Source organism: Peromyscus leucopus, chromosome 18, assembly GCF_004664715.2.
Source record: "Peromyscus leucopus breed LL Stock chromosome 18, UCI_PerLeu_2.1, whole genome shotgun sequence".
Taxonomy (NCBI): Eukaryota; Metazoa; Chordata; class Mammalia; order Rodentia; family Cricetidae; genus Peromyscus; species Peromyscus leucopus.
Window position 1 is genome coordinate 13,347,334 of NC_051078.1, and position 17,801 is coordinate 13,365,134.

General features: G+C 43.5%; 1 protein-coding gene across 1 annotated transcript; it reads left to right on the forward strand.

Moving 5' to 3' along the window:
• The first annotated feature begins 271 nt into the window (after positions 1–271).
• Positions 272–16,903, forward strand: Cct2 (chaperonin containing TCP1 subunit 2). Its single transcript, XM_028877936.2, has 16 exons — positions 272–378; positions 1,033–1,107; positions 1,205–1,270; positions 3,012–3,123; positions 3,762–3,838; positions 3,931–4,043; positions 5,109–5,311; positions 8,398–8,498; positions 8,697–8,824; positions 9,678–9,781; positions 11,153–11,272; positions 11,986–12,114; positions 12,282–12,385; positions 12,620–12,719; positions 14,906–15,047; positions 16,629–16,903. Exons 1-16 carry the CDS (start codon positions 376–378, stop codon positions 16,657–16,659), a joined length of 1,608 nt encoding a protein of 535 aa, XP_028733769.1. The 5' UTR covers positions 272–375; the 3' UTR covers positions 16,660–16,903.
• Positions 16,904–17,801: the final 898 nt, after the last annotated feature.

A 17,801-nucleotide genomic window follows, 5' to 3' on the forward strand; every position in this document is an offset into this window, starting at 1 on the left:
GATGGAAATGATTAGGGTGCAACACTTGAAACTGTACATCTGACCTTCAAAATATTCGTAAGCAGAAACTCCGTTTCTGTGGCAACCAGCGCAGCACACCGTCCCTTTGTTCTGGAGTTCTACGCTAAGTCAGCCCGCCCCTAGCCCCGCCCACCTCGGCCGGGACTTCCGCCGCTGGGCGTGGCGCGAGCCGAGGCCCCGCCCCTTGTCCCTCCCTCCCTCCCCCCCCGCCCCGCGAGCCGCTCCGCTTCCGGCCCCGCCCCCCGCGGTCGGGCGCGTCGTCACTTCCGCCCTCCCTTCCGCTGTCTTCCCGGCGCGGCTTGCGAGGGCTTTTTCTCCTCCTCCTCGTCCTCTCCGCTGAGTTCCGTCGGCACCATGGTGAGCTTCGCCTTCGGCCCACGGCCTCCGCTCTCCCCGCTGCTCCCCCTCGTCCAGCCGGAGCCGCCGCAGCCTCCTTGCTTGCGGCCCTCCCCTGGGCCGGTGGCACATGGCTCGGGCCGGGCGGGAGGCCTGCGTGGGGTCCGCAGACCGAGCTCTCTACGGCGACGGGGACGCGCGAAGGGAGGAGGCGCCCCGAGCCAGCATCTCCTCCTGGAAAATCAGGCCTTCCCATAGCTAAGGGACCCCCCGGCGACCCCCGGGACTCGCCCCACGCGGAGAAGTTTCTGGCACTCTTGGTCGGTCCCGCCCTCCGCGGGGCGGGGCTCGGAGGGCGGGTGGCTGTGCAGGCCCCGGGAAGATGGAGGAGAGGATGCCTGCCTTGGTGCTTGGTCCCGCTGCTCCGCGGCCCACGCCTGCCTCCCTCCGCCTTCATGGTGCCCTTAGTTCGCCCTACGTCGATGTGTTTATTATTCCCGGCGCCTACCCGCAGATCCTGCTCGCCCTTTTCAATAAATGCCCACTCCCACGACGGACTCCCGAAATGCTATTGTAAATTGGTTTTCCTTTGGGTTAAGAGACTTAGCAAATCTAGCGAGGGGCTTTAGGTAACGTCCTGGCATTCAAACGTCGTGTCTCGGTTTCCCCGTTCAGGCGTCCCTTTCCCTTGCGCCTGTGAACATCTTCAAGGCCGGAGCTGATGAAGAGAGAGCAGAGACCGCTCGCCTGGTAAGCCCGTTCCGCCTCTTGTACACGACAGAACTGCGCTTTTCTCTGGGATGGCAAGTCTTGACCACCTTTTCTGATTTTTCTCTCTTTTTTTAAGTCGTCCTTCATTGGTGCCATCGCCATCGGAGACTTGGTGAAGAGCACTTTGGGACCGAAGGGCATGGTAAGGAAAATTTTAGAGAGTGTGTTTCTAGTTTTCTTTCTTTCTTTCTTTCTCTCTCTCTCTCTCTCTCTCTCTCTCTCTCTCTCTCTTTCTTTTTCTTTTTAATGAGATACAGTCTTGTGTTGCAGCGGCTGGCCAAAAATAAAAGTTTTAAAATTGTTTAAAGCCTTTAGTGTAAATTTAGTTATTAATTTTTTTTTATGTTTTGCTGTCTAAAACGTTAAATTATAAAAAATCCTCCTCCTCCAATCACACATCACTCTGCAGTGACAAGTGTAACCATATAGACGCAAAACCTGCTACTAGTTTCTGTTCACTTATGGATACGCTTGTCATAGATTTTTGCAATGCATTTTACAATAACAGATACTGCTTGTGTTTGTGTTTATGTGCTATTGGTGTGTACTTGTTTTTAGTGTCCTATTTTAAATTTCTACCTCTTTTTAGAACCTGCGTAAATTATTTTTATAGCCTTACCTGTCCTACCCACAAACAATCCCTTCAAACGTTCTCTCTTCTGCTCCAGCCCTCTTCCTTTCAGATCTATACGAGCCTTTCCATCCTTACACTTCCTAAGACTGACTTCTGCCCCTGTTGCTCACACCTCTCCGAAACTGTAGAACACCATCATGGCTGACCTCGTCTGTGTGCTCTTGCTGCGACCCCGCTTCTCCTCACTAAACCTGACAAACTCGGACCCGCTCTCACTGTCTGTCTCCTCTCGCATCTCCTCCACCACTCCCAAGCTCACCTCCTAATTTACAAAGGGCTCCACGGTCCTTTCCGCCGTCTCAAGTTTTATCTCTCCAGAATTCTCTTATCAAAAAACCTCATTCCTTACCTGCCCTCCCCTCATACTCACCCCTTTTCCTTAACATTCTCCTTCCTGCCCCAGAACCTCTACACTCCTATCAAAAAACTCCCAAGACCTTCTTCCCCATCCTTCTCTTACACTTTTTATATGGATAGCAGCTCCTTCCTGCCAGACGGCCACGTCAAACTGACCCCTCCATTATCAGTACTCACCCTCACCCTCCAGCTCCTGTTCTCTCATGGCCACCTGTGCCCCACAACTCTCATCTCCTCCCTCCTTCTTCTCCTCTGCCCAAGTGATTGCTGAATACCTAGCACCAGCTGACTCCTTTAAATTCATTAACTGTCCAGATGTCCTTAGATACCGAACACTGAACAAATCCCACACTTCACTTACAAGATGTAACTAAATCTAAGCCATCTCCTCTCTGACACACGCACAGTCAAGGTCACCCAACAAACTCTCGCTTCCCTGAGCCTCCTTCAGTGCCCCCACTTCTAGCTTTGAGCCTCTCTTCAACACCCTGTGTTAGTTGAACTTTGGCCGATACCCCAGGTGCCAATTTTTTTAAATTGATCTTTTAGTTAGCATAAAAAGGGTCCCATTGTGATGGTTTTTAAAAATATGTTTCATCTCTTTAACCACGATACAGTATTCTGGGGTTTGCTCTTAACTTTGTGTACGGACATTGGTTTCCATCGTTGTCTGTCATGGTGGTGTAACAAGCTAGTTTGTGGTACCTGTACTGCTGAGTTTTTAGGAAGCATTGAGGTTTGGTTGTAGGCTGCATGCATTGGGAACATTTGGTGGCAGATAACCATCCAGAGTGTGTCCGTGTCAGCAGTGTGCGGCTAGTGCAGTTCCTGACGCCAGGATTCGTCAAGAAGTGCTTAGACCTTAATCTGACCCAAGTCAATTTCCTTCCAGGACAAAATTCTTCTAAGCAGTGGACGAGATGCCTCTCTAATGGTAACCAATGACGGTGCCACCATTCTAAAAAACATTGGTGTTGACAATCCAGCAGCTAAGGTTTTAGTTGGTGAGTCTTACTTCCTTAATGGTTGTGTCAACTATTTAAATGATAGCCATCCTTTACCATCATTAAAATGAATATCAGAAGTACTGTTGTCCACTTGGGGCAGCTGCAACCACAGACTAGGTAGTTTTGAAATGATACAAGTCTGTTTGGCTGAGCTGTGAAGTCCAAGACCAGTGGGCCCTGTCGGTGAGGACCTTTTTGCTGTGTCCTAACGTGGGTGAGACAGAAAAGGGGATGGCGTTTCCATGAACTTGGGAGGGCATAGTCAAGCCAGCGTATTTGGAACTTAGGTCTCCCAAACTTTGTCAGCTGTGGAACCTACTGTAAGTGGGGTTTAGATTTGTTGCGGGTGTTTTTTTGTTTGTTTGTTTGGTTTTTTTTTTTTTTTGGTTTTTTTTTTTTTTTTTTTTTTTTTTTTTTTTTTTTTTTTGGTTTTTCGAGACAGGGTTTCTCTGTGTAGCTTTGTGCCTTTCCTGGAACTCGCTTTGGAGACCAGGCTGGCCTCGAACTCACAGAGATCCACCTGCCTCTGCCTCCCGAGTGCTGGGATTAAAGGCGTGCGCCACCACCGCCCGACTTGTTGTGGGTGTTTGAAGAGAATTGCGGAATGTGGAGAAATAATTTTGTTTTCCCCCTAGATATGTCAAGGGTTCAGGATGACGAGGTTGGCGATGGCACCACCTCTGTTACTGTTTTAGCAGCAGAACTGCTCCGGGTAAGAGCCGCGCAACACTTCACCCTCTTGTTGTCACTGATCTGGAGCAGTAGAAGTGTTCCAGTCCTTTACTACTTTTATTTTATTGACAGGAAGCCGAATCTTTAATCGCAAAAAAGATCCATCCACAGACCATCATTGCAGGTTGGAGAGAAGCCACAAAGGCAGCAAGAGAGGCCCTGTTGAGCTCTGCGGTTGATCATGGGTTGGTACACCAAAATCCTGTTGGGAAGTCTAATGTAGAGAACCGTGAGAAACATGCACGACCTCATCTTGCTGCCGCACCCTCCACGGCACCTCCAGAATAGCCTTTCTAATCTAGCTAGCACCGACACTGAAAGTCTTTACCTCAGCCTCCTGTGCTCTAGACAGAGCTCCACCTGCCTCTGCCTCCCCAGTGCTGGATTACAGCGTGTGTTTCCACGCCTGCTTTTTAACCTGGTAGATAACCCGTGTGTTTCTGGGTGTTGATACATTCTCTTGCAGTATCAGCTGTTAGGTGCTTCAGAATATGACTGATGGAATTTCCTTAAACTGTCTGCCTTTGGAAAATTGTGTTTTTGAAAAGTTTAGCTTTATGATAATGTCGGAAATTTGTTACCCAAGAAATATTTCTAGACGTGGAATTGCTGAGGCTAAATGTATCTATGTATTTTAGTTTACCTTTATGTATATTAATTTCCAAATCTCCAGAAGCAATTTCTATTTGTGTTGAGTGTGTCACAAACAGTTGTTTGCCCACATTCTTTTTTTTTTCATTTTTTTATTAAGAAATTTTCTACTTGCTCTACATACCATCCACAGATCCCCCCTCCTCCCTCTTCCCACCCCCAGCCCTCTTTCCTGAGCCACTCCATATCCCCATATCCCCCAAATCGAGGTCTCCCATGGGGAGGCAGCAGAGCCCAGCACACTGAGCTTAGGCAGGTCCAGGCCCCCTTCCCACCGCATCAAGGTTGTGCAAGGCGTCATGTCACAGGCACCGGGTTCCCAGAAGCCTGCCCATGCACCAGGGACAGATCCCAATCCCCCTGCCTGGAGGTTCCCCACATTCCTAGCAACATTTGATCGTCTTGCTTATGCCTCACCCTGTTTGGCAGTTGGATGGGAAAGATGGTATCCATTGTTTACATGTTTCTTGATTCTGGTGACATTAGAGGCCTGCTTAGAGTCAAGTACTTAGGTAAATTTTGAAAATTAAAGTATGCTTATTATGTTTGAATAATTTAATAACAGGTGGGTTTCCTTTTTGTTTGATTGGTTTTATTAGTTCTGATGAAGTCAGATTCCGGCAAGATTTGATGAATATTGCAGGAACAACATTATCCTCAAAACTCCTTACTCATCACAAGGACCACTTTACCAAATTAGCTGTAGAAGCTGTTCTCAGACTGAAGGGTTCTGGTAATCTGGAGGCCATTCATGTCATCAAGAAACTAGGCGGGAGTCTGGCAGACTCCTATTTAGATGAAGGTATGTATGTGTGTCAAATACAGAAAAGATTTGATTGGTGACTGAGTCTTAAATACTCAACCATGCTTGCTTCCAGTGATACAACAAAGCCAGAAAACTTGTCTTTAGGGCCCATTCATGTTACAGCTGTTTTGTCATTTTATCAGTTTGTAGTGTTGACAGTGCTTCATCTTCCACACTATTTCAGCATCATCCTACTTCCTAGATCTCACACGGGAAGTCATTTGCTGTCTAGTAGAGAAATGATAGCTTTACCAAACCAAGAGCTGTTCCCAGATGCTACTTTTCTCAAGATTATATGTATTTTCCAAGCAGAGTCTGGATACGTCAAACCACTTAATTAGCAGGTTGTTGAGGATAAAGAACTTTTGTTTGATTGATATTTTACTGACTTTGTGTGACATCTGTCTTTTTTTAATTAAAAATTTTTAATTAAAAAAATTTTGGGCTGGAGAGATGGCTCAGAGGTTAAGAGCACTGGCTGTTCTTCCAGAGGTCCTGAGTTCAATTCCCAGTAACCACATGGTGGTTCACAACCATCTGTAATGAGATCTGGTGCCCTCTTCCAGCCTGCAGGGATGCAGGCAGAACACTGTATGCATAATAAATAAATATTTTAAAAATTTTACACTTATTATGTAAGCCTTTTGCCCACATGTATGTGCACCACATGCATGATTGGTGCCCAGGGGGTCAGAAGAAGGTACCAGAATCCCTGGAGCTGGAGTAAAGATGGCTGTGAGCTTCCATTTGGGTGCTGAGAACAAACCCAGGTCTGCAGCAAGAGCAGCAAGTGCTCTTTAACTGCTGAGCCATCTCTGCAGGCCTTGGTACTTGTTTTGTTTTGTTTTTAGGTTTTTTAAGACAGGGTTTCTCTGTGTAGCCCTGGCTGTCCTGGACTCACTCTATAGGCCCAGCTGGCCTCAAACTCACGGAGATCCTACCTCTGCCTCCCGAGTGCTGGTATTAAAGGCGTGCTATTGTTCAGCTTTGTTAATAATCTCTCATAGCTAGTGGTGGCCTTGAATTTACTGTGTGTATAACCAAGGATGACCTTAAACTTCCTTCCGCCGTCATCTCTCAAACTTGGAGGTTTCAAATATGCACCACCACACCTGGCTTATGCCGTACGGGGATCCATCTAGCTAGGGCTTCGTGAATGCGAACTGAGCACTCTTACCTCAGCTACATCATTAGTCCCAGGAAAAAGCTTTGTCTCTAAGATTAGTGTTTTTAATCATGTGCATGCTTGTTTCTGCCAGTCATGTGTGCGTAGGTACATGTTTGTGGCCAGCGGTGGTAGCCCTGCTCAGGTGGGAACACAGAGTGGTGTGAGCCAGCCAGTGTGGGTACTGGGAGCCACACTCTGCTCCTCCACTCCTCTGCTACAGTAAGCACTCTTCCAAGTCTGAGCTCTCTCTCCAGCTCATTCCGTTAAGACGAAAGTATTTTCAAAGTTTCTTTAACTAGCAAACAGTGTATATGCTTAGTATGTAGGGATGTAGTTTTTAAGGACTGGGTCTTGGGAGAGGCTATTTTCTTTATAGTATAGTTTGTAGGGCATAGGTTTTCCAGTGTCTTCTCATTGTATTTACTTTTAAATGAACCATGGACTGTGTAGGCATTTTCTTAAAAGGGGTAAAAAGAGTCAAGTTGTGCTTTATAGCTACAAGTCATTAGGAATCTTGATTTTGCTGTGTGTCTTATGCCATTTGTTTTATGTGATTCTGAAAGTATTTTGGTTACATTGATATGCAAAGGCTCTGTAATGTTTCTGGTGGGCTGCCAGGTTGAGGAAGATCCTTAAATCAAAGCGGCACATACTGCTCCCCATTCTTGTGTATGTGCTCTGTGCCAGGAATTGTAACTGGAACTTTAATCCTTTAGTTCTCGTAATGATGATCTCCTGAGGACAAGATTAAGAAAGAGCAGAAAGCACAAGATGGCCTTAATGAGCTGAAAGTTTCTTATATGTCTGAAAGAAGCCTGTGAAGGTGGTCAGTATTAGGTCAACAAGGCTAGGCTGGTAATTAGTATCTCTACCTTTAGTTGCACATGCTTTGCATATGAGTATCTGGTTGACATTCATCCAGAAGCCACTAAGGACTAGAGCATGATTGAGACCAGGTTTGTCTAGTTGTGTTGACTGTGGTGTTTCTGGTTTACTACTAGAGGGAGTTCTCTGTTAGTTATTTGAGGCAAGGTCTCCTCTATTTTGTCCTGACTGTCCTGGGACTTGCTATGTAGAACAGGCTGGCCCCTGCCTCCCTAGTTCTGGGATTGAAAGCACACACCACTATGCCAGGCTAGGCTGAGTTCTTTGGAAAGCATAGCAATTCATAGCACATCCTTTGATTTCAAATCTTCACTGCTTATTTTGTCTTGTTGGTTTTAAGCTAGTAAAAATGAACTTGAAAGTTTTTACATTATAATCAGTAGACTCCGGTCTGTTGTATGTATATGAAGCAAGTTTCTGGGTGATGTGTTTTGTTCTCTGCTAGCTGTAATATTGCCTTATGTGTATTCTCTTTTATTTATTTACTTCATTATTAATGTGTGTGGGTGTTTTTGCTACATTAATGTCTGTGCCATGTACATGCCTGGTGCCTGACAGCCAGAGAGGGCTTTGGATCCCTTAGAATTGAAATTATGGATGGTTGTGAGCCACCATGTGGGGGCTGGGAATTGAACCCAAAACCTGCAAGAGCCAGCAAGTACTCTAAAACCTTTGAAACATCTCTCCAGCCCCTTATGTTCTCACTTTTAAATATATTTGAAGAATGAGTTGGTGTTTGTGACCACTGCTGTAATAATGGTACATTGTCAAGACAGGGTTTCCCTGTGTAGCTTTGTGCCTGTCCTGGATCTCTCTCTGTAGACCAGGCTGGCCTCGAACTCACAGAGATCCTCCTGCCCCTGCCTCCCGAGTGCTGGGATTAAAGGCATGTGCCGCCGCCGCCCAGCTGGTGCATTGAAAAATTTTTAAAAATGCCCTATTTGAATGACTAGTTTGGTATCACAGATAATTTTGCAGGTCTAGTAATGCATCCTTTAAGTATTTATTACCCTCTTTATGTTTGTTGTAGGTTTTCTATTGGATAAAAAAATTGGAGTAAATCAACCAAAGAGAATTGAAAATGCTAAAATTCTTATTGCCAATACTGGAATGGATACAGACAAAATAAAGGTGTGTGACTATATTTCTTGAAATTTTATTGCTGTTAATGCAGGAGTCGGGTACGTTAAACAGCTTAGAATCTGTTTAGAAATAATACACTTATCTATCCTTTGATATGTACGTTCATAAAAATACTGGAATATACTGTGTTACTAGAACTCTAAAGAGGAGCGAAACTTGACTCTGTTTTCATATCTTTCATCTTAGATATTTGGCTCTCGGGTAAGAGTTGATTCCACGGCAAAGGTTGCAGAAATAGAACATGCAGAAAAGGAAAAGATGAAGGAGAAAGTTGAACGTATTCTTAAGCATGGAATAAATTGCTTTATTAACAGGTCTGTGTTTGCTTGTGCTGATAGTGTCTTTAACAAACTAATGTTATTATTTTCATGAAAATTGTATTTCCTATCACATTACCGTTAGAAACTGCTGCACATGGTTTACTAACAGTTACAGATTGTTGCCATTCAAGCCGTCAGCTAAGACACACATACAGTCAGTGGACTCTTAGATTGAAGGCAAGGCTTACATGTTTAAGATTCCTCAGACCCCTACTGCTGTTCTCAGTGCTTTACTGTACTGTACTCAGTTTTCGTGTGGTGATAGAAGGATCCAGTGCTCGATGTGGCAGATGAAGTGAGGCTGACTAGTTGGGGATTGTCATTTAATGTAAAGCTGTGTTAGTGTTGAACACTCACAGTGAGAGAACGTCAGTTTTCTAATGTAGAGGATCACTAAGTGTCAGCAGGCAGAAGAACAGACCATGTGGACTCACCAGACACGATTGAAGGTTCCTAAACTTGTGGGACAGAGTAGAGCAGTGTCAGATTTCTTCTAGATACTCAGGATAGGGAATGATTTAAATATGATGAATTGTTTGTCTTTGGAATTTCTGATGAAATAACCCTGGTTCTCAGTTGACTCTAGCTGGAACCTGAGAAACGAATCTCTTAATTTCTTTTTTTGCTTGTGCTATAAGGTCAGAGGACAACTTGTTGGGAGTGGGTTCTCTCCTATCATTTGAGACCCAAGAGTTGAGCATAGATCATCAGGCTGTTTTTGTTTGTTTGTTTGTTTTTGTTTTTTTTCCTAGTGAAGTAAAAATGCTCGCAGGTTTTGCATTCTAATGTTATTCATCATGAGAAGTAGCTGTTTTGAGCATAATGTTCTTATATATTTTGTTTGCAGACAGTTAATTTATAATTATCCTGAACAACTCTTTGGTGCTGCTGGTGTCATGGCTATTGAGCATGCAGACTTTGCAGGTGTGGAACGCCTAGCTCTTGTCACAGGTATGGAAAAGACATTAGTCTCTAGTAAGTATAATTGTCATTCTTGTGTTTATTGAGCGTTGCTGTGCAATACATGGTTGAGAATAAGAAGAAACACCTTAAGCAGCTAAGAGTATATAAATAGTTATTCTGAATTATGCCTTTAGTTACAGTGTTTGAAGAACTGTATTGATTGATTTTTGTGTGTGTTGGGTGCATGTGAGCCATGGCTTGCATATGGAGATCACAGGCAGCTTCGTAGACTTGATTCTCTCTTACTATGTGAGTCTTGGGTCTCAAACTCAGGTCCTGAATCTTGGTGGTAAGTGCCTTTACCTGCTGAACTGTCTTGCTATCTTGCTGGTCTCATTATTATTATTATTATTATTATTAGTAGTAGTAGTAGTAGTAGTAGTAGTAGTAGTAGTAGTAGTAGTATAGGTAGTTTTTTCTCTTAGAAATGCTTGGTACTCAGAAGTTTCTCAGATTTTGGATTTTGGGGGTGTGGAGTGCGATGTTTGATCATGCATAGTGAGATAACTTGAGAGAAGACCCAAGTCTAAACATGGAGTTCATTTTTATTAAGTATGTATGCCTCATAAACAGTGACTTGCATTTTTACTGGTCCATTGCATGGACTCATACAGATTTTTCCTCTTCTGTCATGAGTTGTACATGGGACTGGAGAGATGGCTCAGCAGTGAAAAGCACTGGCTGCTCTTCCAGAGGACCCAAGTTCAATTCCCAGCACCCACACGGCAGCTTACAACTGTCTGTAACTCCAGTTCCAAGGGACCTGACACCCTCGCACAGACATACATGCAGGCAAAACACCAATGCACATATAAAATAAAAATATCACTAAAATTTTTTTTAAAAGTCGTGCATTTAGGTTCCAGTTTACAGATGTTTCAAGTGTATACCGGATTATATATATATGCTAGGTTGGCCATGCTGTAGAGGTCCTTGTGCTGAGGTGTTCCAAGACAACCAGTTCTTCCACACAAATACCAAGACTTAAATCGCTAGGCGTAGTCTAGACAAATTTGAGCTGGAAAGAGGAGTTTTGAGTCTTAACTAGTCTGTTTGTTTTGCTGAATATTTACATTCTTTGTGCCCTGTGTGAGGTAAAGTTACAGTAACCTTTAGTGAAGACTTTTGTGCCTTTCTGAGTGAGTGAAGTATGTACCTTGTGCTTGAATTTAAACATGACTTTCCTAAGTTTTAATTTCCCAAATGGTAAAATGTTTAAATAAGTAAATCAATCTAATAACAGCCTCAAACTCACGGAGCTCTGCCTGCCTCTGCCTTCCTAGTGCTGAGCTTAAAGGCGTGCAGCCCCATGCCCGGCTGAGAACAAATTTGAACCCTGGAATGTGTTTATGTTCACAGGTGGTGAGATTGCCTCCACCTTTGATCACCCAGAGCTGGTGAAGCTTGGGAGCTGCAAACTCATAGAAGAGGTCATGATTGGAGAAGACAAACTCATCCACTTCTCTGGGGTTGCCCTTGGTGAGGGACTGTGTCAAGTTTGGCTTAAGTACCTAAGTCCTTGCTGGCCTCTTGAGGCAAAAGAAAAGTTACTGTAGTACTAAAGTACATTGTTAGCTGGTGGATAGCTCTGGGTGAAGGTGCTTGGTGCCAGGCCTGATGACCGAAGTTCTTTCTCTGAGACCCACATGGTAGAACCAATTTCCACCTGACTACCATGCACATAACATCCCCCCAACCCCACGTCCACACAGATTAATAAGTGGAGTGGATAAATCTTATAAAGACAAATAGATTTTTTTTTTTAAATAATTAACTTTATTTTATATACATTGGTGCGAAGGTGTCAGATTCCCTGGAATTGAGTTACAGAAAGGTGTGAGCTGCCATGTGGGTGTTGGGAATTGAACCCAGGTTCTTTGGGAGGGCAGCCAGTGCTCTTAACCACTGAGCCATCTCTAGCACCATAGAAGATAAGTTTTGAGAGGGCTTATTTTGTTTTGTTTTAGTGTCTTGAAGTCTTCAGTTGATATTTGCTGTGCCTTTTGGAAATGTGTACCTTTAACATCGATTTTTCTTGATAACTTAGAAGACTTATGAACATGGATTTTTGTAGGGAAAGCATTGTTTGGGGGAAAACATGAGCTACCAAATAGTCATCCACTTCCGTAGATAATGGAAAGGAAATGGTTATGTGGTATGTGACTGACTTACGAATATACATTTAATGTTAGGTGAGGCTTGCACTATTGTACTCCGTGGGGCCACTCAGCAGATTCTGGATGAAGCCGAAAGGTCTTTGCATGACGCCCTTTGTGTTCTTGCCCAGACTGTGAAAGACCCCAGGACAGTGTATGGAGGAGGTGAGCATTTGGAAAGTGTTGAGTTCTTGTTTTCTCGTTGTGTGGTATGACTCATAAGTGGATGGATTGGCTCTTGTAGAAACTATTCATGTGAGCCTTTGATTTCAAAATGACAAATTGTTTTGGAGACAACAGAGCACCTAACAGTTTTGGATTTTAATTTGTAGGTTGTTCTGAGATGGTGATGGCTCATGCTGTGGCAAAACTTGCCAGTAAAACACCAGGGAAAGAAGCTGTAGCAATGGAGTCTTTCGCTAAAGCGCTGAGAATGGTAACTATGGAAAGAGACCTGACCATCAATTTCATGGGAGTTGATTTTAAACTGAATGCGTTTTTCTGTCCTAGACAGAAAGATAGTTAGCCTTTTGCAAAGCTGAAATGGTTCACAACAGTTTGTATTGGGCTGCAACATCTTATACTCCATCATGAACAGTTATTAAGGAACAGCCAGCCAGGCATGGTGTCTGCCTAGAGACAGTGACTAGTCCTTGTTTTCATGTTGTAGTTGCCAACCATCATCGCTGACAATGCAGGCTATGACAGTGCAGATCTGGTGGCCCAGCTCCGAGCTGCTCACAGTGAAGGCCAGACAACGACTGGACTGGGTAAGAAGTCAAGTGGACTTGTGTAGTCACTGTTGAGAGTTATGTTCTTCACCTAACAGAGACTTTACACACACAAACCGTGTGTGTGTGTGTGTGTGTGTGTGTGTGTGTGTGTGTGTGTGTGTGTCACACACTTGGTCATAGTCCCCCTCCCCATTGTTGTCTTAACACCTTTCCTCTTCCACTGAACCCTATGTTCCCAAATCCCTCTCCCCCTTAGATGGGTGGAAGGCTATTTACTTGGATAAAGGCTCCTTTTCAGAGGCTGCACCCTGAGGAATCTCCTTCCCCAGCAGCCATTAACGACCTGTAGGGCTGGGACCTTCTGAGCCCCTCTCCTGTCTGTGATGGAGTGTTAACAGCTGTGTGCACTGGCCATGCCATGTCCAGAAGGTAGCGTTCCACAGCACTCCTCCTTCTCCTACAACTCTTAGGCACATCCTACCCTGTTCTGCAGTGTCCTTGGAGACCTGGAGGGAGTGATCTGCATGTTCTGTTCAGGACTGAGCACTCAGCAGTCACTCCTTTCTGTACTTTGACCAGTTAGGAGTCTCTGCATAACGGTCGCCCACTGCAGACTGAAGCTTTCTGAGTAAGGCTTTGGACAGCACTAGTGCATACATACAAACAGGTGTTTAGATGGCAGTTGGACATAATGTCTGTTTAGCAAAGCAACAGTAGTCGGTTCCCTCTTCATTCAGTAGAGTTTTTTGTTTTGTTTTGTTTGTATTTTTTCTAACTAAAAGATAGCAGTGCTAATTGCTTTTGTAATTACTGTGTATGGGGATGTGTTTTAATTTTTGTATTCATAGCATTGCTCTAAGAGGTATAAAACTACTCAAAAGATTGTTTACAGTTTGATATTAGGATGTGTGAGTAGAGCTTATATTCTCAAGTGTGACTTAGAACACAGTATCGCTTCTAATTTCATAACAAACATTGGCACAGTTTTGATTGTAAACCTCTAATAAATAAATAAAGTAGTTACAAGATACCACATATGGGCCTGGTGCCTGCAGAAGCCCTCGGAAGACAGAAGGCATGGGATCTCCTGCTACTAGATTTAAAGAGTGTTATGAGCTGCCACATGGGTACTGGGAATCAAACCAGGCTCCTTTGGAAGAGCAGTTAAGTGTCCTTAACTGCAGAGCCATCTCTCCAGTCCCCCTTTTTATTGAGTCAGGGTTTCACTGTGTTGCCTTCTCTACCTTGGAGCTTGTTGTGCAGACCAGGCCATCCTTGAACTCAATTTCAAGTGCTGGGATTAATGGTGTATGTGTACAACTGTGTGTTCACATTCCATGGCGCTAGCGTTTGGAGGTCAGAACAGCTTGCAGGAGTTGGATCTCAGTTCTGAGGATCAAACTCGATCACAATGCTTAGAGGCAAGGACCTTTACCTATTAAGCCATTTTGCTAGCTTGCCCCTGTAAGTTTTTGTTTGATATTGTTGTCCTCTCTTAATAAAAATGATTAGTATTGCCTAATGTTGGGTGTGTGTGTGTGTGTGTGTTTTAAATACTTATGAATATGTGAATGTGCCTGTGGGCACACTAGAGGATGATGTAGGGTGCCTGCCTCTACTGCTTTCTACCTTACTGCCTTGTTTCAGGGTCTCACTAAACGGGAAGTTCGCCATTTTTGCTAGCTGAGTGGCCAGAGAGCTCTTGGGGAAGACAGCGCTGCCTCCCTCCCTTTCCTTCCAATGCTGGCTTTAGAGGCACTTGACAGTTGTGCCTAGCTTTTTTGTATTTGTGCTGGGAATTCAAACTCAGATCCTTGGGTTTTCAGGGTGCAGACATACATCCATTAAACCATATCCACAGCCCAATTAAAAGATGTTTTTTTCAAAAGGTGTGTGTGTGTGTGTGTGTGTGTGTGTGTGTGTGTGTGTGTGTGTGTGTGTATACACACCCTCAGAGACCAGAAGAGGTTGTGAGCTGCCCAGGTAATGGGAACTGAATTCAGGCCATTTTCAAGAACAGTAAATGCTCTTAACCACTGAATCTTTGATCCAGGCCCTACAATTTAAAAAATGTTTTAAAGTTGTCTTTGAGTGCTTTTATAGACTGATCTGCTAACTAAATCAGGTAGTTAGGTGCAGTTAACAGGGTTAGTTTTATTACAAGTCACTAAGAGACGCTTTAATATCTTATTTGTTAAATGGTTACTTTAATTTTTTTTCAGATATGAAGGAAGGTACCATTGGAGACATGGCAATACTGGGTATAACAGAAAGTTTCCAAGTGAAGCGACAGGTCCTTTTGAGTGCGGCTGAAGCAGCAGAGGTGATTCTCCGTGTGGACAACATCATCAAAGCAGCACCGAGGTACCAGGCACTTGGCGTCTTAGGAAAGCTTGCAGGAGGCAAAATCTAGGGAGTTTATTTACTTGATCATCATATTTAATGGAACTGTCATTTTTAAAGTGGAGTTACGCAAATTATCTAAAATAAGTGATCACAGGAACAAGGCATAGGCAGCCCCTCGGATTGGAAGTGTTAAGGAGCCAGGCTTCTGAAGGTATCAGGGAGCTCTGGCTGCCTGGTGTTTTTTTATGGGGTGAGGACATGCTGCTTGCCTTCTTGGATATGCTTCCATGTAGATACATGGGTGGCTTTGGTTTGGAGATGGTCCTGCTGTGTAACCCGGGCTGACTTAGATTCGGAGTCCTCTTCCCTGAGCTTCACGTGCTGAGATGACAGGTAGTTGCCTCGCACGTGGCTCACACTGGCACTCTCCAGCACCCATTGTGCAAGGCTCCATTACAGGTTCATATTCCAGAACTTACCTTCAGTTCTCTTAGAGAGCACTCTCACAAAGACAGTTACATGAGGTGCATCAGTCTGTTTCCTGTTGCTGTGACAAAAAGTCTGATATAAGAAAGGAAGGATACAGATTTAGAAGTTTCAGTTCATACTTGGCTGGTACTATTGCTTTTGGGTGGGAGGAGAGGGATGCCATTGAGGAAGAGGAGTACCAAGTGCACACGTACCCAAGATGCCAGGTGAAAAGAATAGTTAGGAAGAAGAAACAATCTGCCAAAATGGCTGTAGGTCAAGGAAGATAACTGTTCACTTTAAAAACTGGATTTCAGCCACATTGGTTTTGACACGCAGTGTTAGTGGAGTGGCGGGGATCAGATTCATTCTGTAGGGAGTTGAGAAGAGACAGAGGAGAACTGAAGTCGACTGTGGTTTGAGGTGTCGTGTAAGTGAGAGCAAAGAAGCAGGCCCTTGGACGAAGTGTGGGTGTCTGTGGAGTCCAAATAGCTAAGTGAAGATTTTTGGAAGTATGTTTAAAATTCTGTGATTTTGAAACTTCTGAGAATCCCTGGGGAAGCTGGTTTACTCTCTGAATCTGACACGCCAGGAATTTTAAAATACTCACTTTATTTCCCCTCTGTATAATTCTAAAAATGTATTATACACATGTATACACGTGTGCACATGCATATATACATACACTTGGTTTAAATATTTTTTTACAAACAGAAATATGAAGAGTTTAAAGAGTTCACTAATATTCCTGCTGTCTTTTTGCAAAAGATTGTTCTCTCTCCAATCACTATGATTGCCAGAGACTTAGAGATACAAGGCGAGATTATTGGATACTGAGGCACATCCACCCAGTCTCTAGCTTGTCTCTGGCAGTAGTACTCCTGAGTAGGTTGTTCTCTAGAATCCCTGTGTGTTGGAACTCTGTGGCTTTATTTAATGCCATCTGGCTAATTTGGTGAACTTTTCGAGTACTTAGATAGTATATTCCTTTGAGAGACTGAGGCAGGAGGATTGCAAGTTAACATCTAATTTAAGGATATATACAGCAAGATCTGGCCCTCAAAAAGAAAAAAAAGAAAAAACCAGGTTGATCTTTTTTACTTTTCTTAATTGTATGATTTTTCCTTATAGGAAACGTGTCCCTGATCACCACCCCTGCTAAGCATTCCCATTTGCTGTTGATCTCTGGACCAGTTCATAGCAAAATTGTATTTGAAATTCAACCTTTAAAAGAAGACTATGGAATTGATGTGTCCATGATAGCCTTAAGTTTGAACATTTAGCTGACCTTCTGTTTTAAACATGGGTCTAATTTATTTGCTATTTCATTTTCCATACAATTCAGTTGATTTACAAGTTCATTTCTCATACTGTGTATTAAAATAAAAAATCCAGTTACTTACCTCTTAATGTCTTATTGATTTGTATATATCCTACTGGAAATCTACTTAATGGAAGTGATTGTTTTCGGTGTGGAGTTGTGTCAGCTTAATCAATTATTGACCTTAATCTTTTATGAAATAATTATCTTGATTATGCCCCAGAGTTAAACATGAATACATTAGTCTTGGCTTTGTGGATAGGCCGTATATATACTCAGTCATGCATAGCTTTTACTGCATGTTAATTTGGAGTAAAAGTACCATAAGATACAATATTGATTTAATTTTATGTGAGTACCCTTTTTAACTTACATTAGATTAAAAGTTTCAATTTCTGTTAAGTTTGAAAATGTCATATATAACTGTCTACCTCTCCCTGGTGCCCTAATAGGTAACATTCTTTTAAGATAATGGGTTTACTTAAACTTCATTATGATTATTTTGTTAGAGTTTCTGTTTTGGTAGAGAAAGGAAATGAGCATAGATATATACTGAGTTTAATTTAAATTTGACATAGATCTGGAAGGTAGTGTATTGCAGCATACGCAGAATTTAAGAAAGCTCAAAAGCATAGGAGTTTTCCGGCTGTCACTGGCAGCCTCAGAATGCCCTCATAGGGGAGAGAGGGCCTTCAGAGTTGGTGTCAGAGGGCTAGGAAGTGGCACAGTCAGTGAAGTGCCTGTCTCAGCATGAGGACCTGAGTTCGGGTCCTCAGCATGGGATACGTACCTGAATCCAACACTGGAGAAGCAGAATCTGTAGGATCCTGGGGTTTAGCTAATCACAGCTAGCCTGGTCCATAGGTGGGCGTCTGGTTCAGCCAGAGCTAGAGGGAAGCATCTGATGTCAGCCTGTAGCCTCTGTGTGTGTGGAGAGAGAGAGAGAGAGAGAGAGACATGTGCCTGATGCCTGAGGTCAGAAG